Source organism: Citrus clementina, unplaced genomic scaffold, assembly GCF_000493195.1.
Source record: "Citrus clementina cultivar Clemenules unplaced genomic scaffold, Citrus_clementina_v1.0 scaffold_3, whole genome shotgun sequence".
NCBI lineage: Eukaryota > Viridiplantae > Streptophyta > Magnoliopsida > Sapindales > Rutaceae > Citrus > Citrus x clementina.
In genome coordinates this window covers 46,161,851-46,182,298 of record NW_006262339.1, presented here as the reverse complement: position 1 = coordinate 46,182,298, position 20,448 = coordinate 46,161,851, and the positions used below count along the sequence as shown (strand labels likewise).

The window sequence follows — 20,448 nt, the reverse complement described above, 5'->3', positions numbered from 1 at the left end:
CTCCAAAAGACACTCCAATTAAAATTCTTCAAATAAGAAATGATCATCTCTCTTCAAATTTGGAGAGTTATTTTCTTCATCTTCAATTTATATTTTATTACTTTTTATTGGAGAAAGAGAAAGATGTGCTTTAATTACTATTGACTTTTTCTTTAAAAAAATAGTTAGTTAATTAAAATAATACTAACTCATTTATATTTGAAAAGTCTTTTGGAGAATAATATATTTTTTACTTTTTTATTTGTCACATAAATAAATAAATAAATATTTAAAAAGTAAAATTTATAAAAAATTTTAGAGATACTCTTATTTATATCTTTTAGGAGAGTCCATAAATTTTCCCTTTATTTTTAATAGAACTGACGTGTTAAAATTGGGGTCAAATGGGGAAAGTTGACAGTGTCGTAATGTGGGTCCAAATTCTATTCTCATTGCTCTTAAATGGTATTTTCCATGGGTTATTTTTACATACCTCCCCTGAGGTTTCACGTAATAACACTTTAATAAAAATATGATGGTATTTTTATATCACTCCCCTGTTTTTAGTATTTCCGTTGGTTGACCGTTTGTGCCCTAAAAATGACAAAAAATACCCTTTCTGTTAACATTAATATGTTAATAATATTGATTTTGATGATAACAAATTTTAAATGTATTTTGACAAAAATATTGGAGCTATTTCTTAATAAACGAAAGCCCTTTTAATCATTACCTTATTTCTTCATAAAAGATGGATTTTCAAATTAAGAAGAGATTCTCTGCAAAAACTCGTTTAAAATTGCAATTCTAGTTATAAACGGTGAACATTTTATTTAAAACGGTTAACCGATTAAAGGCAGAGAGCAACACATTTCCTAAACCTCTAACCGTTTATGAAAAACGGAAAACACAAAAGATGGGGAGGTTACTGGAAATTAACGATAAACCGTTTTTCTTTTAAATGGTTAACCGATTAGCACCAGAGAGCAACATATTGCATAAGCTCTAGCCGTTTATGTTTAACGGAAAACACCAAAGATGGGAAGGCTACTAGAACCTAACGGTGAACCGTTTATTTTAAACGGTTAACCGATAACGTCCAGAATTGAAGGTTGTCCTCCTCTGGCATTGATTAACGAAAACTGATAAGGCTAAATTATTGTGCAGGTTACTGGAGCCAAACGGCAAACCGTTTATTTTAAATGGTCAATAGATAATACCCAGAGAAGCCACTTTATGCAATCCCTTAACCGCTAAATGAAAACGGATTAACTGATGTTCATTTTGCAGGTTACTGGAGACAAACGGCTAACCGTTTATTGCAAACGGTTAACCGATAATATCCAGAAACGTTACTTTATGCAAGTCCTTAACCATTTAGCGTAAACGGATAACAAATGCTCATCTTGCAGGTCTCTGGAAGTTAACGGCGAAAGGGCAATCCTAAACGGCTAACCGTTTATTTGAAATCTGGCCCAACGGTAACTTTGACCAACCGAAACGGTTAACCGTTTATAGTTAACGACGAACCGTTTTCTGTTCGACAGTTTGTAACGGCAAGATTTTCAGCTCCAGATATAAATAAGCTCATTCAAATTCAAAGAAGATTGATCACAACACAATCATTTGAGCTAATATCCGAGAATACAATCTTCATAGAGCTTAGAACACATTCTTGCTTCATCTATTCACTTATTAAGCATCATTGTGTAATCTTATATATTGTGAGAGGCAAAACAGTTTGTAATCTTTTACTTTGAGTGATTGTAAATATTGGGATACACTTGGGTTAAGAGATTGGGGATAATCTCTTGTTGTAAAGGTCCATTGACACCTTGGAAGTCAAGTGTAAGCATTTGAAGCCTTGGAGTCGTGGACGTAGGCGAGGTTGGCCGAACCACGTAAAAATCTCTGTGTTTGAATCCCTCTTCCCTTATCTTTTTATATTGTGATCATCTTAATTGTTATTGCTTTGAATTTGATTTATAATTGCATTAAAATTTTCTTTAATAAATTGAATAATTTTTTAGAATCCCAACTCACCCCCCTCTTGGGTTGCATACTTGTATTTCACTTTCAAGGCTGAGAGGTACAATTTCCCAGCTAATATTTGGCAATATTTGGCGGTAAAGACATATAAGTATACTCAAAAGTTTAAGATACCCACATCAAACATAAATTTCACATTGCTTAGAAGTTTGAGATTTGCGTAAAAAAAAATTATAAAAATTCTAATATTACAGATGGAACAGTGGCATTTATATACTTTTACTAAACCCATAACAGTGGCTGCAACTTACAATATATGATAGTACCAGCACAATTTCCAACCTTACAATCATGCATTACAAGATTAATTAACAAACATCCATCACATAAACCAAAAATGGCTATCATCTTGACCAGCCAGGCGGGGGAAAAAATTACTATTTCACACACAAATCCTCTTACCTCAACAGTAAAGCTTATATAATCCCTTCCTAATGATAATGACTGCAACTTATAAAATTTGACAATACCAGCACAATTTGTATTCCTATAGTCATGCATTACGAAATAAATAAACAAACAACCATTGCACAAACCCAAAAATCCATTATCATTTTCACTAGCCAAGTAGGGGAAAAAACAAGCCATTTCACAATAACAAAGCCTCTAACTTCAAACAAACAAAAAAGACCCATTTTTTTCCATTTCCAATCACACAAATGTTACACATTTAAGCTGAAGTACAAGATATGTTAAGCTCTGAACAATTTTTGCATAGTTGATACATCACATGATAATAACCTAACCAACATGACTTTTCCACTAATTTAACATACATCGAAACCCATAATCCACAACACGGCGGTACCAATTTTTCCAGCTTATATATCCAAAATGAAGAAAACCAAAGCTATAATTTACATGCAATAGTGTTTAACAAAGACTAACCTCTTCGCAGCTCCAATATCAGTTGCGGAACCACGTCGCCATTTGTACTCGCTCGTCGGCAGTCTTGTATCACCAACCAAGCTTGTCTTGTTCATGGGTAAGTTCAAAATGGTGATGAATCTTGATCTTCAAGCTCGATAATATTTGTTTGTTCTCACACTGACGTTGCTGAGGGGTGAATGTTGTGTGAGTGTAATCTTTTTGCATAAGATTTACACTTTTGTGAAGGGATTTCTTTTGGATAATGAATTGGACCGGGTAATGGAGTGATGCTTCTCTTCATTTCGCGCTTATCAATGCTACTACAGTTAAGTTTTTAAGTTTTTTTTTTAATTTTAAATGAGCTTTTATGATTTTAGCCTTATATAATTTTATACTAACAGTGGGGGAGGAATGTAAAAATATTGTCATACTTTTTATTAAAGTGTTATTACGTGAGATCTCAGGGAAAGTATGTAAAAATAACCCTATTTTCATTTACAAAACCATTAACGTGGTCCCACGGTTGGTGTTGATGAGATACAAAGTCTCCGTTTTCGATTTTGCTAGAGAACTCTAGGTCAATTTGGTCAGCCGTCGAATCTTACTTTCTTCTAGTTGATCCTCGAAGCGGTTGGCGATTGCTAATGAACTATTTATACGAAGCAAATGAAAAGCGAGGTGACACGCAAGGTACAGTTAGGCGCATTAAGCAATTGCCACGTTACAGAATAGGAATCGTGTCGTCTCTAGAACGTCCCTCTCACAGTCTCACTTCTCTTACACATTCCTTTCTTTTCTTAATACCGACAAAGAAAAGCTGATCAACAATCAAACCGGAATTTGAGTAACAGCAAACACCCAAACATGCAATCAAGATTAGCAACCGCTGCAGGAAGATCTTGCTGGGTTTTCTCAACAGCTCGCAATAAATGTCTTCGACGAGAATTCGTTGCTGCTGCAGCCTCGACCGATCGCACTGCTGACACTGCTATTCACTCTGGTGAAGTTGAAAAAGGCCCCGATGTTCATTACGATGAACCTTTAGTAAGACTCCCTCTTTAAGATTTTTCTTATTATTTACTAATTATATGCAAATTAACCCTAGCTTTTCTTCAATTAGTTAATGACTCCTTCATAAGTTCACATTCGTGTATATTTGTTGCAGGGGTCATCGAATGAAGCAGCAGTTGCAGGAAACAATCCTAAAAATAAAGAGACAGATACCGATCTGAAAAATGACATTTGAAAAGAATACAGATTTTATTCTTCTATGTATATTCTGCAGTAGAATTACAGAGTACTTATATAAGTTTACAAGAGCAAATATTCACAAAACAAGGGAAAGTAAATAATGATCCCATATTCAAAGGGATTACAAATCAGCCACATGTAAGGAAATAATCTCTCTCAATTAGTCAAGTGAAGCTAACGAAATCTTAACACTCCCCCTCAAGTTGGAGCATGTATATCTAGCATGTTCAACTTGGTTGTTAGCCTCTTAAACACCTTTCCTCCAAGAGCTTTTGTAAAAATGTCTGCCAACTGTAAATGAGATGGAACAAATTTGGTGATTATCTGACCATCTTGTATTTTCTCCCTTACCACATGACAGTCAAGATCTATGTGTTTGGTGCGTTCATGATATACCGGATTTGCTGCTATGTGAAGAGCAGCTTGGTTATCACATAATAGCCTTGCTGGTCCTATGGAAATTTGCATATCATTGAATAAAAATCTAAGCCAAGTGAGCTCACAGGTTGCTGCTGCCATGGACCTGTACTCAGCTTCTGATGATGACCTTGAGACTGTTTTCTGCTTCTTTACTTTCCAAGAAATCAAAGAATCCCCTAAGAACACACAATAACCTGTTGTTGATCTTCTTGTTATAGGACAGTTTGCCCAATTAGCATCACAGTAAGCCTTTAAAGTAAAGGAATTGCTTGAGGAGAATAACAAACCTAAACCAGGGCTACCCTTTAAATATTTAATAATACGAAGAGCAGCATCCCAGTGAGGCTTTCTTGGAGCATGCATAAATTGGCTTAAGATGTTAACCGAGTATGTAATGTCTGGTCTCGTAATTGTGAGATATATTAGTCGGCCAACTAATCTCCTGTAGCGAGTTGGATTATGCAGCAAATCACCTTGATGGTTTGTGAGCTTCAAATTCATCTCCATGGGAAAATTTACCGGTTGAGCACCCAAGTATCCAACATCATCTATGATTTCTAAGGTATATTTTCGTTGAGAGATAACAAGACCTGCTTTGGACCTTGCAACTTCCAGCCCAAGAAAATATTTAAGAAGACCGAGATCTTTGATATGAAATTGCTGGTGAAGAAATTGTTTGAGATTATGTATAGCGACTGCATCATTTCCAGTTATCACCATATCATCTACATAAATAAGAACCATGGTTATAGATGTGCCTTTTGTCTTCACAAACAATGAGTAATCCGAATGTGATTGAATAAAGCCAGCTTTCTTGACAGCATGAGAAAATTTCGCAAACCAATTGCGAGGAGCTTGTTTAAGCCCATAAAGGGACTTATGAAGTCGACAAACAAGCTTCTCCCCCTGTCGACAAAGTCCCGGCGGTGGAGTCATATATACTTCTTCTTCTAAATCACCATGCAAAAAGGCATTGGTCACATCCATTTGATACAATGGCCAATGTCTTGCAGCGGCCACAGCAAGTAAACAACGAACAGTGGTCAATTTAGCCACAGGAGCAAATGTCTCAGTGTAATCCAGGCCTTCTTGTTGAGAAAATCCTTTGGCGACTAATCGAGCTTTGTAACGTTCAATCGTACCATTAGAATTGTATTTGATACGATAAACCCATTTGCTGCCAATAGGACGGTGACCAGCAGGTAAAGGGACCAAGGACCATGTCTTTTGTGAATTGAGAGCATCAAGTTCACGTTGCATAGCCTCTTTCCATTTCGGATCCAATACAGCCTGAGCATAAGAGGTTGGTTCTAGGACACTTGAAATGGTGTTAACAAAGTGTTTATGAGTAGAAGACAAAGAATCATAGGAAATGTATTTGCTTAAAGGATATTGAGTACCTGACTTAGTTGAAAATGACTGACTTGAAGTTGCAGTTGATGGTGTTGTACTAATCTGTCCACAATGAAAGTCACGAAGGAGAACAGATGGTTGCCTGACACGGTCACTTTTACGAATAGGAGGGGCATGAGAAGATATAGAGGAAGAAGGGGAAGAAGTTGATGACAATAAAGGATTAGGAGAGGGAATAATGGTCTCTGATGCTGGAGGGACAGTATGAGTTGCAGGAGGAGATAGATCATCGATGTAATCTGATATCTTAGGTTGAGGAAAAGTGCTATCTAATGATTGTTCGATACGAAGAAAAGGAAAAATAGACTCATGAAAAATGACATCACGACTGGAAAAGAATTGGTGAGTATGGAGATCATATAACCGATAGGCTTTTTGGCCTATAGGGTAACCAACAAAGATGCATTGTCGAGCCCGAGAATCAAACTTATTGGATGGCTGTAGATTTGTTGCATAACAGAGACATCCAAAAACTCGTAAGTGAGTGTAGTTAGGTGGCTTATTATACAACAACTCATATGGAGATTTATATTGCAACAAGGGAGTGGGAAGACGATTTATAAGATAAGCTGCAGTAAGTAAACTCTCCCCCCAAAATTTTAAAGGAAGATTGGCATCAATTCTCAAAGCTCGACTAACGTTTAAGAGATGACGGTGTTTTCGTTCAACGACACCATTTTGTTGAGGTGTAGATGGACATGAGCTTTGAAATAAAATACCAAGGGTGGATAAATAAGGTTTCATGGAAAGAAATTCTGAGCCATTATCACTTCTAAGACATTTAACTTGACAATTAAATTGAGTGTTCACAAAAGAAATAAATGTTTTTATTAATCCTTGGGTTTCGGATTTAAATTTCATTAAAAAAATCCAAGTGAAACGAGTGTAATCATCCACTATAGTCAAGAAATAATGTGCCCCTGTATGAGTTGCAGTACGAAAAGGTCCCCAAATATCACAATGAATAAGATCAAATGAATGCAAAGTTTGAATAGAACTTGAAGAGAATGGTAATCGAGTTTGCTTTGCCAAAGGGCAAGTTTCACAGGAATGTTGAGAATCAAATACAAATGCAGGAATATTATTGCTTAAAAATTGTGAAGGTGCTTTTGAGAGATGTCCTAACCGCTTGTGCCAAGTAATATGTGTAGTAGAATCAGCATGATGAGTGATTGAAAAAGAAGTTGGTGTAGACTTCACTTGAGGAACAAAGTAGTACAAGCCATTAAGCTGCTTCCCCAAGCCAATCATCTTCTTCGAAGCTAGGTCCTGCAATATACAGAAAGTGGGAAAAAAATGGATTGAACAATTCATGGCAGCAGTAAGTTGACTTACTGACAGTAAATTAACATGAAATGATGGTGCACATAATACATGATTAACATGTAGGTGGTTTGAGAGTTGTGTTGAACCAATTCCAGTTATCTTAGAATAGGCACCATTAGGCAAGGTTACTTGAGATGACAGAGGAGTTTTAATAGGTATTGAAGTTGCTATGTGATTTGTTGCACCACTATCAATAATCCAGTGATTCAAGTCTGTCTTTTGCGTATTGAAAGATGAACAAAAAGGTATAGGGATACCTGTGTAGTTTGCTCGAGCAGGATTGTTACCATTTCTAAGGAAAGCTTTTATTTGGGCAAGCTCTTCAGAGGTAAATTGGGGAGTTTGTTCAGTTGGTGTCTTTGCTAAGTTCTGATTCATTTCAGCACTAGTTTGATGCACAACAGGTTTTCTGCTTCGATTTGGAGGCTGAACGTCTTTGCCATGAAGCTTATGACCAACTGGGAATCCATTCAAGTAGTAACAACGATCTACTGAATGAGTTGTGCCCTCACAGTAAGTACAAAAGAAAGATTTCTTCATTCCTTGTGGCTTGGGATGAGAGGATGATCCTTGTTTGGTTTGTTGTTGTGCATCAAATTGTGTTTCTCTAGATTTATCATGAGCTTTGATACTCATGGCATGAATGAGATCAATGCCTTTGGCTACAGTAAGTCCTCGCTGCTTTTCTTCCTCACGGAGAAGAGAATATGCCTTTTTGACAGTTGGTAGAGGATACATTAACATTATTTGTCCTCGCAAAGCTGAGTATGTTTCATTCAATCCCATGAGGAATTGTCCCAGCCTAATCTTTTCTTCTTTTTCTTTCAAGTCTTTTTGTCCTCCACAGGTGCATGTGATTGAAGGACTGCAAGTAGTTAGCTCATCCCACATCATTTTTATCTTTGTGTAATAAGAAAAAATTGAATCTTGATTTTGTTTTAATTCAACAATAGATTGCTGAGTTTGATAATGGTGGGAAAAATCACCTTGAGAGAAACGTTCTTGAAGGTCAGTCCAAATCTCTGAGGGTGTCTCTAAATAGAGTACACTATTTGCAAGCTCCTGATTTAGAGAGTTAAGGATCCAAGAAAGCACCATATCGTTGCAGCGCTGCCATAAAGAATGTTTTGGATCATCTTCATCTGGTGTGTGAATGGTTCCTTTGATGAATCCCAGTTTGTTTTTTGCACTAAGACTCACTAGCATAGATCTCTTCCACATAGCATAATTTGTTCCATCTAAGACTTTTGGAACAAGAATCATGCCAGGATGATCAGAAGCATGAAGAAAAAGAGGGTCTGAGGAATCAACCGTAGACATAGACATAGTGTGATGAGAGGTTTGAGAAGATATATGATTTGGTGAATGATTGTGACTGCTATCACTATCAATATCAATATCATCCATAAAAAAAGAAGCGGAAGTGTTTTACTGAATCAAAACCATTGCTCTGATACCATGAAAAATGACATTTGAAAAGAATACAGATTTTATTCTTCTATGTATATTCTGCAGTAGAATTACAGAGTACTTATATAAGTTTACAAGAGCAAATATTCACAAAACAAGGGAAAGTAAATAATGATCCCATATTCAAAGGGATTACAAATCAGCCACATGTAAGGAAATAATCTCTCTCAATTAGTCAAGTGAAGCTAACGAAATCTTAACACGATCCCCTGGTGCCACCTAACCCACCTCACGTTTCTTCTTCGAGGCTTGAAAGCTACGGAGTGAATCAGCCCTTAAACCCTCACATTCAACAAAAGCGTCAGAGCAGTACTAAAGCAGAAGCTCTGGGTGAAGTGATTTGTGCTGCGGTAGATGGCACGCCACTGTCAAATGACATAGAGAATGAGCAAAGAGATAAGCACGAGAAAGTTGAGAGTGACAAGGAATATTTTGGCCACAATAAGGCATCGCCGTTGTCGGAGATTGAGATGGCGGATACTAGGAAGCCGATAACACGGGCAACTGATGGAACGGCGGATGCGGTTGGAAGTGATGTGATTGGGTGGAGGCCAGAACAGCTTGACACTGCTGAGGAGGCTCTCAGGAGAGGTGCTGAGATATTTAGACAGAATGCTATGTGTGGGGATCCTGAGGTGTTTCCGCACTCGAGGGTTTTGAGAGAGCTTCGTGGGGAGTGGTTTTGATCATGAAATTGTTCTCGTCTTTGTTGTAAACTTTGATATCAAAGTAACAGTAATATCGGATAAGGTGTAAATTTTTGCAATAAAGGAAAATGGAATCCGCAAGATTATTCTATTTTTTCCCTATTGCGCACTTGAAATTTGAACGATTCAATTAAATATGTGAATGGTAATTGGCAAGGAGAGGTTGCTAGTTGAAATAGGGTAAAACCAAGAACAGAAAAACGAACTAATGATGCAATTTTCTAGTGCATTACGTTTTAGCATATACATTCATAAGACAAACTTCGTGGTTAATAAACTTTTGCATTGTTAATTGTTCCAAGTAATTCTAGCATGGTATACCGAGTGGGGAGGGTTTCCGCGGTGGACGTTGTCTTACTTTAATCAAATACTCGACTCGGCTCAAAAACTACGGTTGTGGATATAGGTAAAGTACTAAAGTGAAACGTACCACCGGTTAACATCAGTTTTATGTTAATTGCAATTCGAACCAGTTACTAATGCTTTTGATTGTGATAATCTGTTGGCTTTGGCTCTGCTCTCTTTGGATCCTTTGTTAATCCATTTCTTGTCACTTGTCCAGACTGGTTATGGGCTGCCGACAATCAAAGTGGTCCAAGAATAGAGTTATCATATCGAAGAATAATACAAAAATTAATCGTCATTGTAATACCATCTCAGCCAATACGTGTTGTATGTGATTATATAGGAGTTTGATTTTTGCATATTCTCAAGAGTGCCATAGGAGTTGTCTATGATTTGTTGATTTCAATTAAGATAATCTGCTTCATAGGAAAGCCAGATCGCTCAATATGTAAATGTTAGGCGTAAAATAAACTAGCAAGCTGATCGCTTTCTTTTATTGCTATCCATTTACCACCATGCGGAGGCCATAACAGAGTCCCAGATGCAAAATGAAAATGAGCGGTTGAGCTATAATCTTAAAGCACTTTCCTCCTCGCTTTTAAGTTGTGATGAAGGATAAGCGTTTTTTAATTTCTTTTTAGTTGTATTTCGCTGGATAGTGATAGCCAAAACTGGCTTTGAGCCGAATTATTAATGAAAAAGAGAGAGAGAGAAAAAGATTGGCCAAAATTGAGGTAAGCAAAATGGGGACGGAGCCAAGGGCAACCTCTTCATTTAACAAATTTTTTATTTAAAAAAAAAGGTAATTTTCTTGATTTTTGTTCATTTAAAAACGGTGCCGTAGAAGATAAAATCCAAGTGATAGTGCGGTCACCAAGACACATGCAATCCTCTCTCTTCAGTCTCCACCTTGTATCAATAGCAAAGAGGATAATTAATCCTACAAAATCATCACTTCCCAAATTTCCTTTGCTTTCACAAAAACTATGGCAAAATCCACGATACCACTACTCAATCTTTTCACATTCTTCCTTGCATTGCAATCAAACTTGGCATTTACCGCATCGTCGCTAGAAACATTGATATCAACAACAAGTAAAGACCAAATTGCATGCACAGTCGTATGCGAGTCTTGCGAGAACCCTTGCCAACCATTGCCGTCTCCGCCACCGCCGGAATTGATCTTACCGCCGCCACCTCAGCCGCCTTCTCCTCCCCCACCTTCACCACCCGCGTTACCAGAATGTCCTCCACCACCAGCACCACCCGCGTTACCAGAATGTCCCCCACCTCCAGCACCGCCGAAAGGCTGCTCTGTATGCACACCGTCGCCAGACGTTCCTCAGCTTTCTCCGCCAAGGACGCCGATGCCGTTTCCACCTCCTTCAGGTGAGTTTCCGCCCCCGGAAAGTGGTGTCCCGAACGTTCCTGGTGTCTATAACCCACCGCCTTCTCCTGAGGCTTCTGACTCCACCAAATTGGTGCTCAAGTTCATCAATATTTCCTCCGTCTTGCTCTTGCTTTCCCTACTCTGTTGCTTTTAAAACCTAGATACAATCGTCATTGTTCCATCATCTCTTAGGCTCACTTACGGAAGCTGATCTAGTTTTATTAGTTCATGTCTTGGCCACAGCTAGCTTTTCCATGGAATATTGGAAATAGAAATAAGACTTGTTTACTACACAAATTAATGTGTCTTCATTTAATATTTAACATGCGTCGATTTCGAATAATATTGGATCCTCTCTATTGTTCATTAGTGCTGCCAAAAAAAAAAAAAAAAAAAATCTTGATCTCAGTGGCTCCCCATTTTTTTTTATTTCAGATTTTTCGTTTTTTTTTCCAAATTAATGCAAATACGTTTAAGTTTTAACTGCATATATAGTTAAAAGTGGGCTTTACATTTTGCTAGTTCACTCCAATCTGCCAATGTGCAAAGAAACATGCAATTTTGTCATGCACAACTCACTACGCTCATATCACTAACCTTCTCAATATGTAAGTACAAGTCATTAGGGGAAGATCATGCTATTTGCAAATCTAATAGTGAGCCTCTTGCTATTTATTGAATTCTTTTTTTTAAAAAAAAAAAAATCTTGCTACTTACTGAGATTTATACCAAAAAAAAAAAACCCAAATCTTTATATATGTGTGCAGATCTCAAACCCGTACTTATTGCATCACCGAAATTCGCCCACTTTTTTTTTTTTTGAGAAATTAAATAATTTTTTTTTTCTTACCAAATGTCAAAACTAGTTCTATTTCGTGTTTGTGTTTGAGGAAGAATGCGATAATGTATTGTGAAACAGAAAATTCAGATGAAATGAGATTGTAAATTAAACTAAAAATGTAATAATTTAACCGAAAATAAGTTTTTCTTTAGGAAAAATAAGATGAAGCAGAAGAAGTTAATATTTATCGAATTAAATTTTCACAGAACATGTGAATTTATTTTATTATTGTTATTATTATTTTTAAGAAATCCTTTCGTCTAAAGTTGAAAAAGAAGAAAAAGAAAAGAAAAAGGAAAAAAGGGAAGTTGCTAAAGAGTGGCAAGCAAAAAAAAGAAATACCACTTAATTTTCAGTTCGTGTTCAATTTACTCGAAATCATGTTCGAGACGAGAGAATGTGAGAACATGAATGCGCTTGTGGGGATGAGGTATAGTGTGTGCGTTCACCGACAATTCTAAAATGGATCATATCGAGTTTGCCTTGCATGTGCGGCTTGTACTCACGTACCACGATTCTATTCTATGATATTGATATGTGTGTGTATATATATTCAAATCCGGAATTTTAAAGTATGAAAATATTTGAGAAAACGCATAAATCGTGTCGTTTAAGAGTTTTAAGTTTTTAAAACTCTGTAGTTTTAAAATTTTCTCAGAATTTTCTCGCACTTTAAAATTATAAATCAGAAAACTACTATATATATATATAGTTAAATCTCAATTTCACACTTTTAATAGCGGACACGTGGTAGAAACCATTAAAAACTCGGATTATTGAATTCAGAAGGATTACTTTCAACTTTCTAGTTGCCACCAAAATTATAACTAAAATTATAAGAGAAGATAATTTTTAGACCAGATTTTTAGCAGGCCTGCAAACAATTCAGTAAGGCCCAATTAGGCTCACGAAGAATCAACAAAGCTCTGCAAAGCCCAATGCCCATTGCAATCCAATTAAATTTGACCGAACGAAGCTCCACCAAGTCCTTGCGATTGACAAATTCACATGCTTCTTATCTGCCTTTGAAGAACCATTGAGACCGATTTAAGTTAAAATCTTTTCTCATTTGCATTTACCAATTGGAAACGATAAAAGAAATATTGGGGGAAAAAAAAGATTGAATCTGATTATTTTTCGAGGTTTTTTTTTTTTTTAAATTCTTTTTGAGAATTTGAAATAAGCATATAAATAAAATAACTTGAAATATTTAACTGATTTGGCATCCTTCTAGAAAGATATATAAAAGTCTCATTGTATTAATATTCAAATCAGCAAAATATTTATCCGTTAAATAATAATTCCTCTGCTGAAAATTGCTAGACTCGATGCACGGATCCGGATTCGAATTCCTCGGGCCTGAAGTGGGAAGTAAAGAAAGGACTAGTAAACATGGCTGGATCTCGCTTCTTGGGAATGACAGAAACTATAAATTAATCGACAATTATATTGTATATACAATGACATCCACGCACATGGCCTTGAAAATTTCACTTCGGATTAACTTCTTTCACTTCACCGCCGAGCAATAACACGGCCGTACGAGCCGAATTATTTATTGTCCCAAGAATGAAATATCATAGATTTTTATTTATTTTTAATCAAATGGAAGGAAAATTTTGAAGTGTTCTTACAATATTGTTCTGTTTTTATTCGAATATATTTCGGTCAATGATAATGATATACAGACAGACACACATAATAGATAGTGAATAAATGAAAAATAATACTCTGAGAACTCAGCATTACCTGCTTAAGTCTAGTCATCATATGACATAATGACAAAGTAGCCATACCAACAAGACCACATCCACAACTACAATTGATGATGAAGAAAGACGTGATGGTTAAATATTTTAAGCAATGTCATGGGTGTTGGCATGGACTATGTTTTATTCTCACAGGATTGCTGTTAGAACCTGAATAATTTTCTAACCTTCCGCATAAATCTTCTATTTTACGTAATGTATCGAAAATGAAAAGCTTTAAAAAAAAAATGTGTTTTTCAGAAACTGTTTTTAGTCTACACATAAACTCACAAAAGTCACACTAAGTTAGTAGCAAAAAAGTCACACTAAGTTAGTAGCAAAAAAGTCAACTAGATGTACACTTGCAGATGGTAAAAGCACTAAGCAGAGCCATGCCTTGATATTGTGGTCCATCAATTAGATTACAAATTTCAACCAACTCTTTTTTTTTTTTTTTGAGATTGAGAGTGAAGTGTAGTGTAGGCATGAAGCGCGAGGTCCCTCCAACTACTAATACCGTACTCATAAATAACACACAACCATCTTCCACCGCCCGCATCATTATTATTCATATCATATGAGAGCCAACCCTGGCTCCCTCTCGCCCGCTTTAATTATTTTAATTAAACCATAACACTATCAAATAAATTTAGAAACTGCAAAATGAATTAAGATGGGAGGAAGCCGAATTCTTCATTGTTCGAGGTGAGAGGACTAAGGAATCCACTGTCCTTCACAATTTGGACAATCAAACAAAATACACCTTCCTTTCTTATCTTACAGCCAACTAAACAGAACCTAAACCTAAAACCCAACTATCTTTTTCGGATAAAACTGTTTCGATAACGCGAGTGAAAAGTTTAGCTAATAAGTAAACTTTACTTTTTGTTTTTATTATAGTAGTAAAAATGACATTTCAAACATAAATTGTTTTTAATTTATATTGTGATTGGTAGTTATTGGAAGAAAAAAAAATATGTAATGTAAATTTTCGATTGCACACTGATATGATTACATGATAAAAGATTATAAAAAACTCGACATTAGATTCAAAGTCTTCTTATTCTTAGATTGAGCACCGGTTTAATATCCTATTAATTATGAGTTTAATGTGATAGATTACTGATTATTAAGAGGCATTTACTCTTAAAATATTTTTTGGCTACTAATTAAAAAAATGTTAAATTAGATATTTTATGAATTATCTATAATTTTAGGTAATTTTTGTAATTTTCCCAAATGATTTTCAATAATCATGATTTATATAGGACTTAAGTCAACGAATATGACTACACTAGTAATGGGAAAACTGGGAAGAAACTGTTCTGAACTTCAGACCATGCCATGCGGGACCCTTTATCTTTATAGATCGAATCCAAGGCAATGAACATCTGTAAGTGGCACGTGCGAAGTCCATAAATCAATCAACAGACAAGGCAGCCGTGAGAAAAACCGGTGACTATTTATTGGATTAGCATCTCTCATTAATTTTTAAAAGAATAAAAAAAAAAAAGGGGCATCTCTCATCAATTACGAAACACCTCCCATCTTCATAAGTTCTTAAAATATATATAATATAATATAAGAAATACATGCGGTAAGTATTTATGTTTATATATAAATACATCACATTTATTTGTCACACAACCATCTCCTAATTTCTATCTTCAAGACTTGAAATCTCACCAGCTTTTATCTTGCTCTCTGTCTAAATTTGTAGAAACCAAGAGCAACACAAAATTTAAAGGGAAAAAAAAAAGAACAAATGGAAGGCGTTTCAACGACGGTGTACAAGGGCCTGAGAGGCTACTGGCGGAGGAAAGGCTACGAGAAGCTAAACAGGGAGGGCCGGGGACGGCGGACGAGCCGGTCGGAGCTCGGTTCAACTTCAACCCGGAGGAGACGGTTCAGCTGGCGGATCAAGATCAAACCAAAGCTTAAAATCTCGAGACTGCCTTCCCCTAAGAAGTTCTTTATCTGGCTACGTGACGCGTACGTGAAAATGATGATGGGATTCGCGAACTCTCGAGTCTGCGCATCTGGTGGTTACGGCGGAGGAGCCATAGGCAGCAATGGGGCTTATGGATTTGGAAAGGGCCCACTTAAGGAGTATGATGAGAAGGTGATCGTCGATATCTACAAGTCTTTAGTGATGGCGCAGGGTCAGTTGGTGCCCCGCGATGCAGCAAGGCTTGGCTCTCAGGTCGTTTGTCGAAGCTAACAGGAGGAGACTTTAATTTTAAGAGCATGGCCGTGAGCTAATGCCTATTCCCATCTCAGAAATTGCTGCGCACCAGAATCAATGTAAGAGCCATAAATACCCTTCAATTTGGATTACAATTACATGCTGTTAAATTCATCGAGGAGATCAAAGAAAGAAGACAACAAATTTTCCTTTGCCCTGCTATTTTTGCTTTTACTAATGTTGTTCTGGCAAATGTAATAAATAAAATTGTGAAAAGTTCTTCTTTGCAACTGGAGTAGCTGCTGGCATTAAAACTTCTTCTTTCAAATAGGCCACCCTGGTCACTGGTAAAGACATCATAGAATATTTATGAGGATAAGTTTTTAAAAATATTTATTAAAAAATTTGCAAGTATAAGATAAATTTCATAAAAAAAAAATGATTGATTTAGGTTAAGGAGATGAATGATTGTTATCTATCTAGGAGTGAGATTAGGGGTTTTGCCATTGCCACACAAAGCCAGATATATGATTGATATACGTATGATTAAAATTGTTAACTGTGCATGCATACTAATATTTCAACACAAAATTGACAAATGTGAGCTCGAAACGCGTTTTTCTAGTCACTAGATTGAAATTGATCCAGAGGTTAATTATTCGGGCTTGAGTGTTACTTTTTAATCGTAAAAATGAATTAATTAACGTAGATCCCACAATATTAAATTTCCGCTCTCTTTGTCTCTTTACAACTCTTTTCTATTTCAAAGGCTTTTGCCAACTCCGTAAACCTTCCCTTACCGAACTTTGTTGTACGGAATGAAACATCCATTTTAGCTCCTCTCAAAAACAAAATCCATTTGATTTTGAATAAAAAATTAATTTATATTATTAATTTTACTTCGTAAATCCTATTGGTAAATCAATCTAAGTGGTATAAAATGGACTTACCATATTCATCTCTCTAGTGCGGACGTCTGCTTATTTTAAATTACAGATTTGCTGTATACACTACATAATATATACAATAAATCCACATTTAAAAAGATGGAAAAATTATATGCTTATATCAGACGTGTAGGTGTGGCACAGCTTTAGCTTATACCTTCCAAAGATTGTGAGAAAGGAAGCTTTCCCTCTTTTCGGATGTATGTTAAAACATACCATGTGTGAGTTGCGTGTATGTTTAAACTTTTGCCTTTGATCCAGCTTACATGGTTACATATTAAATTGTTTTTTTTTTTTTTTTTTGGTGGGTATTTTAAGGATACGAATAATCTTCTATTATTATAATATTAAAAAAAATGCCTTGGGTGGGAAAGAAGGATATGAAGGATATGGCGGTGCATTCATGATAATGCGGTTACGGGCCCGCAAGGCATTATTTGTTAAACATGGTTGTCATGTAGTTTGGAAAATGGAAAGAAGCATCAAGAGCTTTTTGAGTTTGAGACGACTTCATGTAATTCTTTCACATCGTTTTCCACTTATAAGGTAAAGGAAATGGGTTCGTGAACTTGCCTTTGATTTTTGACATTGATTCGTCGGTGTAAATGCTTTTTTATATCAATATAGTTTGGGTTTTTTTTCAGTTAATAATTCCCATTAATGACAAAAAAAAAAAAGATTGTGAATTATGTAATCTTATCTAATTTTTTATGTTAATTTTTTAAGGGAATAAAAAATACTAACAATAATAATCATATTGAACGTTTTTAACTTATTATAATAAATATAATTGTTAGCTTGTTATTTCTCATCAAGTTAATCATTTATTTTTATATGTATTAACCAACACTAATTTAGGGACAATTTGGATTTTTTCAGGGGGATTGTCACTTTCCCCCTACAGTAATCAACACATATCATTTACCTTCCTACTATTTTTATAATGGCCAAAAACTCCCCTGACAATATAAGTTTATAATATTACTCTTATTTTCAACTACTCTTTTATTTACATTTATTATAAATTAAATAAATTACATGAATAGAAACTAAATAAAAAAATTAAGTATTAAAAACAAGAAATATATGTTTTGATGTGAGTAAAAAAATTAATAATATTTTTTTTGTAATTATTTATTATGTGAATATTTTCTTATAATAAACATAGTGTAATATTTTAAAATTAAATGTAAAAAGTATCGGCAAAATATTTTATTATTTATCTTATAATAAATTTTTATTTATCATTCAAGTTTTCTTATAATAATTTTTTTATCATTTTATAATAATTTTCTTATATATTTATTATAAGAAAAATTTCACAAAATAAATAAGTACAAGAAAAAAATTTATTATTAATTTTTTTGCTCATATCAAAACATATATTTCTTATTTTTAATGCTTAATTTTTTTATTTAGTTTCTATTCATGTGATTTAATTAATTTATAATAAATATAAATAAAAGAGTAGTTGAAAATAAGGGTAATATTGTAAACTTATGCTATGAGGGGGGTTTTTGGCCATTAAAAAAACAGCAGGGAAAAAAATAGTATATGTTAATTACTGTAGGGGAAAATTGACAATCTCCCCTTTTTTAAAAGTTCAAAAGTAATTTTAAAAAATTAAAATTTAATTTTGGTGTTTGATTTTTTTTTAAATTACTTTTAACAAAATCATCACATCCTACAACAGATTTTGAAACTAATTTTATACTTAATATAATTTCATATATATTCTAAAATATATTATAAAAATCTAAAATTATACTTGTTCAATTAAGAAATAAAATCATTAAATTTTGAGTTATTTTTGCATCATGATTAGTTTTGAGCACACACTAGGCAATAATTCGTGCCTTGTGGAACGTGGACTGCTAAAGCCAAACTGGCTAACCAAAATAAAATTGCCATCCTTGTAAGTGTCAGGTGCTCAAGTGTACTTGTAGGGTTTCTAGTTGGAGGGTATACAAGTTCATAAGCGCATAACAACAGTTCATAGCTGGGAATTTGCTTAGGATAGGAGGAATTTATGTACTAGCCCAACCCAAATCGAAATTCCGACATTTGGGCTTTCTTGGCTTACAGAATCAGCGTATAAATTACACACTTTTTTTTTTTTGAGTGGGGCTATTGGCACCCCTAAATTATTCTTATAAAACCCCACTTTAAATAAAATTATAATTAAGGATAATTGAAAATTAAACACATATAGATTTTTTTTCCAACAAATTACTTAATTCATAATCAATCCTTTAAAAAAAAAAATTCTATATATTACTTTCTATCTAATTAAAATAAATTATACACAATTTATGCCCGACTTTCTCTTTTTCCTTGAATTTTTCTGCCCGGCTGCCGCGGCTCACCATTCTTTTTAATTCGACAAAGAACAAGGTCACTGGATCGAAGGTTTTTCGGCAACAGTGAAGGATTCAGAGAGTATTCATGCATAATCCAGCAACCATTGTATGGAGACTTGTCCTTCTCATATCGAAACCTTTTCTTGAAACCAATTTTCTTTCTAGAGTTGCGGGACACAACCACCTTGCCGACATCTTCTCCTTGCCACGTACCAGTACCGACTCTGTGATCAATCCTGGAACCGTTAACACTCTTCTTTTTCAAGCGAGTGAAAAAGTAAAGATCTTCACCATATTCTAAATCGAGTCTTCCAAATTGCCTCCAAATCTGCCACAGTTCCTTGGAACCGTAGAGATTTTCAGTTCTCATGAAATCGTCAAGAAAATGGGCTAGAGTTCCAGAAATCTTGTTGAATAATCTATTGTTCTCTTTTGATTTCTTATTGATTAAATATTTTTATACTTAAAATTACTTTGAAATTATAATTTGAAATATGTGTTATTTCAGCCAATGATTAACACTAAAAAAATTATTACCCATATAACTTTTTAATTTGTGTGTAGGATAATACTAAAATTGGAAATAATTAAAAAAATAGTACAATAATACTTTGAGTTTTTAAAATAAAACAAATCAAATGAAAATTGGGAACTTAGAAAAGTGTATCTAAAAAAAAAGACATTTTCAGAAATAAAATGAATATAACTAAAAAGAGGGGTTTTATGAGGAGATGAGAGGGGTGCCAATGGTCCAACTCTTTTTTTTTTTTTTCACCCGTAGATTGTTGACACCAAAGTCTAGATTGGCAGTAACAAACCAAAGCCGAAGGCTCGAATTCATGCCAGCAAGTACTAAAAATGGGAGTTGGACTATTGGCACCCCTTCATTAATCTCATAAAACCTCTGCTACATTACAATTACATTTAAGGACAAATATAAATAGAATGAAAATCATTTATATTTTCTTTCTCTCCTCATTTTTTTTCTTGCACAAATTTTTTATTATCATTAAAATAATTTGAATTTAAGAAGTAATCCTCTAAGCCAAAATAGAGTTCTTGTAACAAAAAAAATAATAATTAAGATACAGCATAGTGAAAAAATAAATTAAACAAAATTTTACCCTAATTTAACTAATTTCTTAAG

The 20,448-nt window shown here is 34.7% G+C and overlaps 4 protein-coding genes across 4 annotated transcripts; 3 read left to right on the top strand and 1 right to left on the bottom strand.

Annotated features, from left to right (window-relative positions):
• Positions 1-8,978: 8,978 nt before the first annotated feature.
• Positions 8,979-9,464, top strand: LOC18049101 (the record flags this gene model as incomplete). Its single annotated transcript, XM_006444379.2, has 1 exon — positions 8,979-9,464. A coding segment is annotated over one exon (486 nt), but the record flags the coding sequence as incomplete, so codon positions are not given.
• A 1,352-nt stretch (positions 9,465-10,816) lies between these two features.
• On the top strand, positions 10,817-11,374 carry LOC112100012 (proline-rich receptor-like protein kinase PERK2). The gene has a single exon (XM_024187578.1). It carries the CDS (start codon positions 10,817-10,819, stop codon positions 11,372-11,374), a length of 558 nt encoding a protein of 185 aa, XP_024043346.1.
• Positions 11,375-15,418: 4,044 nt separating this feature from the next.
• LOC18050336 lies at positions 15,419-16,324 on the top strand. The gene has a single exon (XM_006444378.2). The coding sequence runs from the start codon at positions 15,575-15,577 to the stop codon at positions 16,028-16,030; it is 456 nt and encodes a 151-aa protein (XP_006444441.1). The 5' UTR covers positions 15,419-15,574; the 3' UTR covers positions 16,031-16,324.
• Positions 16,325-19,251: 2,927 nt separating this feature from the next.
• On the bottom strand, positions 19,252-19,671 carry LOC18050335 (NAC domain-containing protein 83). The gene has a single exon (XM_006444377.1). The coding sequence runs from the start codon at positions 19,669-19,671 to the stop codon at positions 19,252-19,254; it is 420 nt and encodes a 139-aa protein (XP_006444440.1).
• Positions 19,672-20,448: the final 777 nt, after the last annotated feature.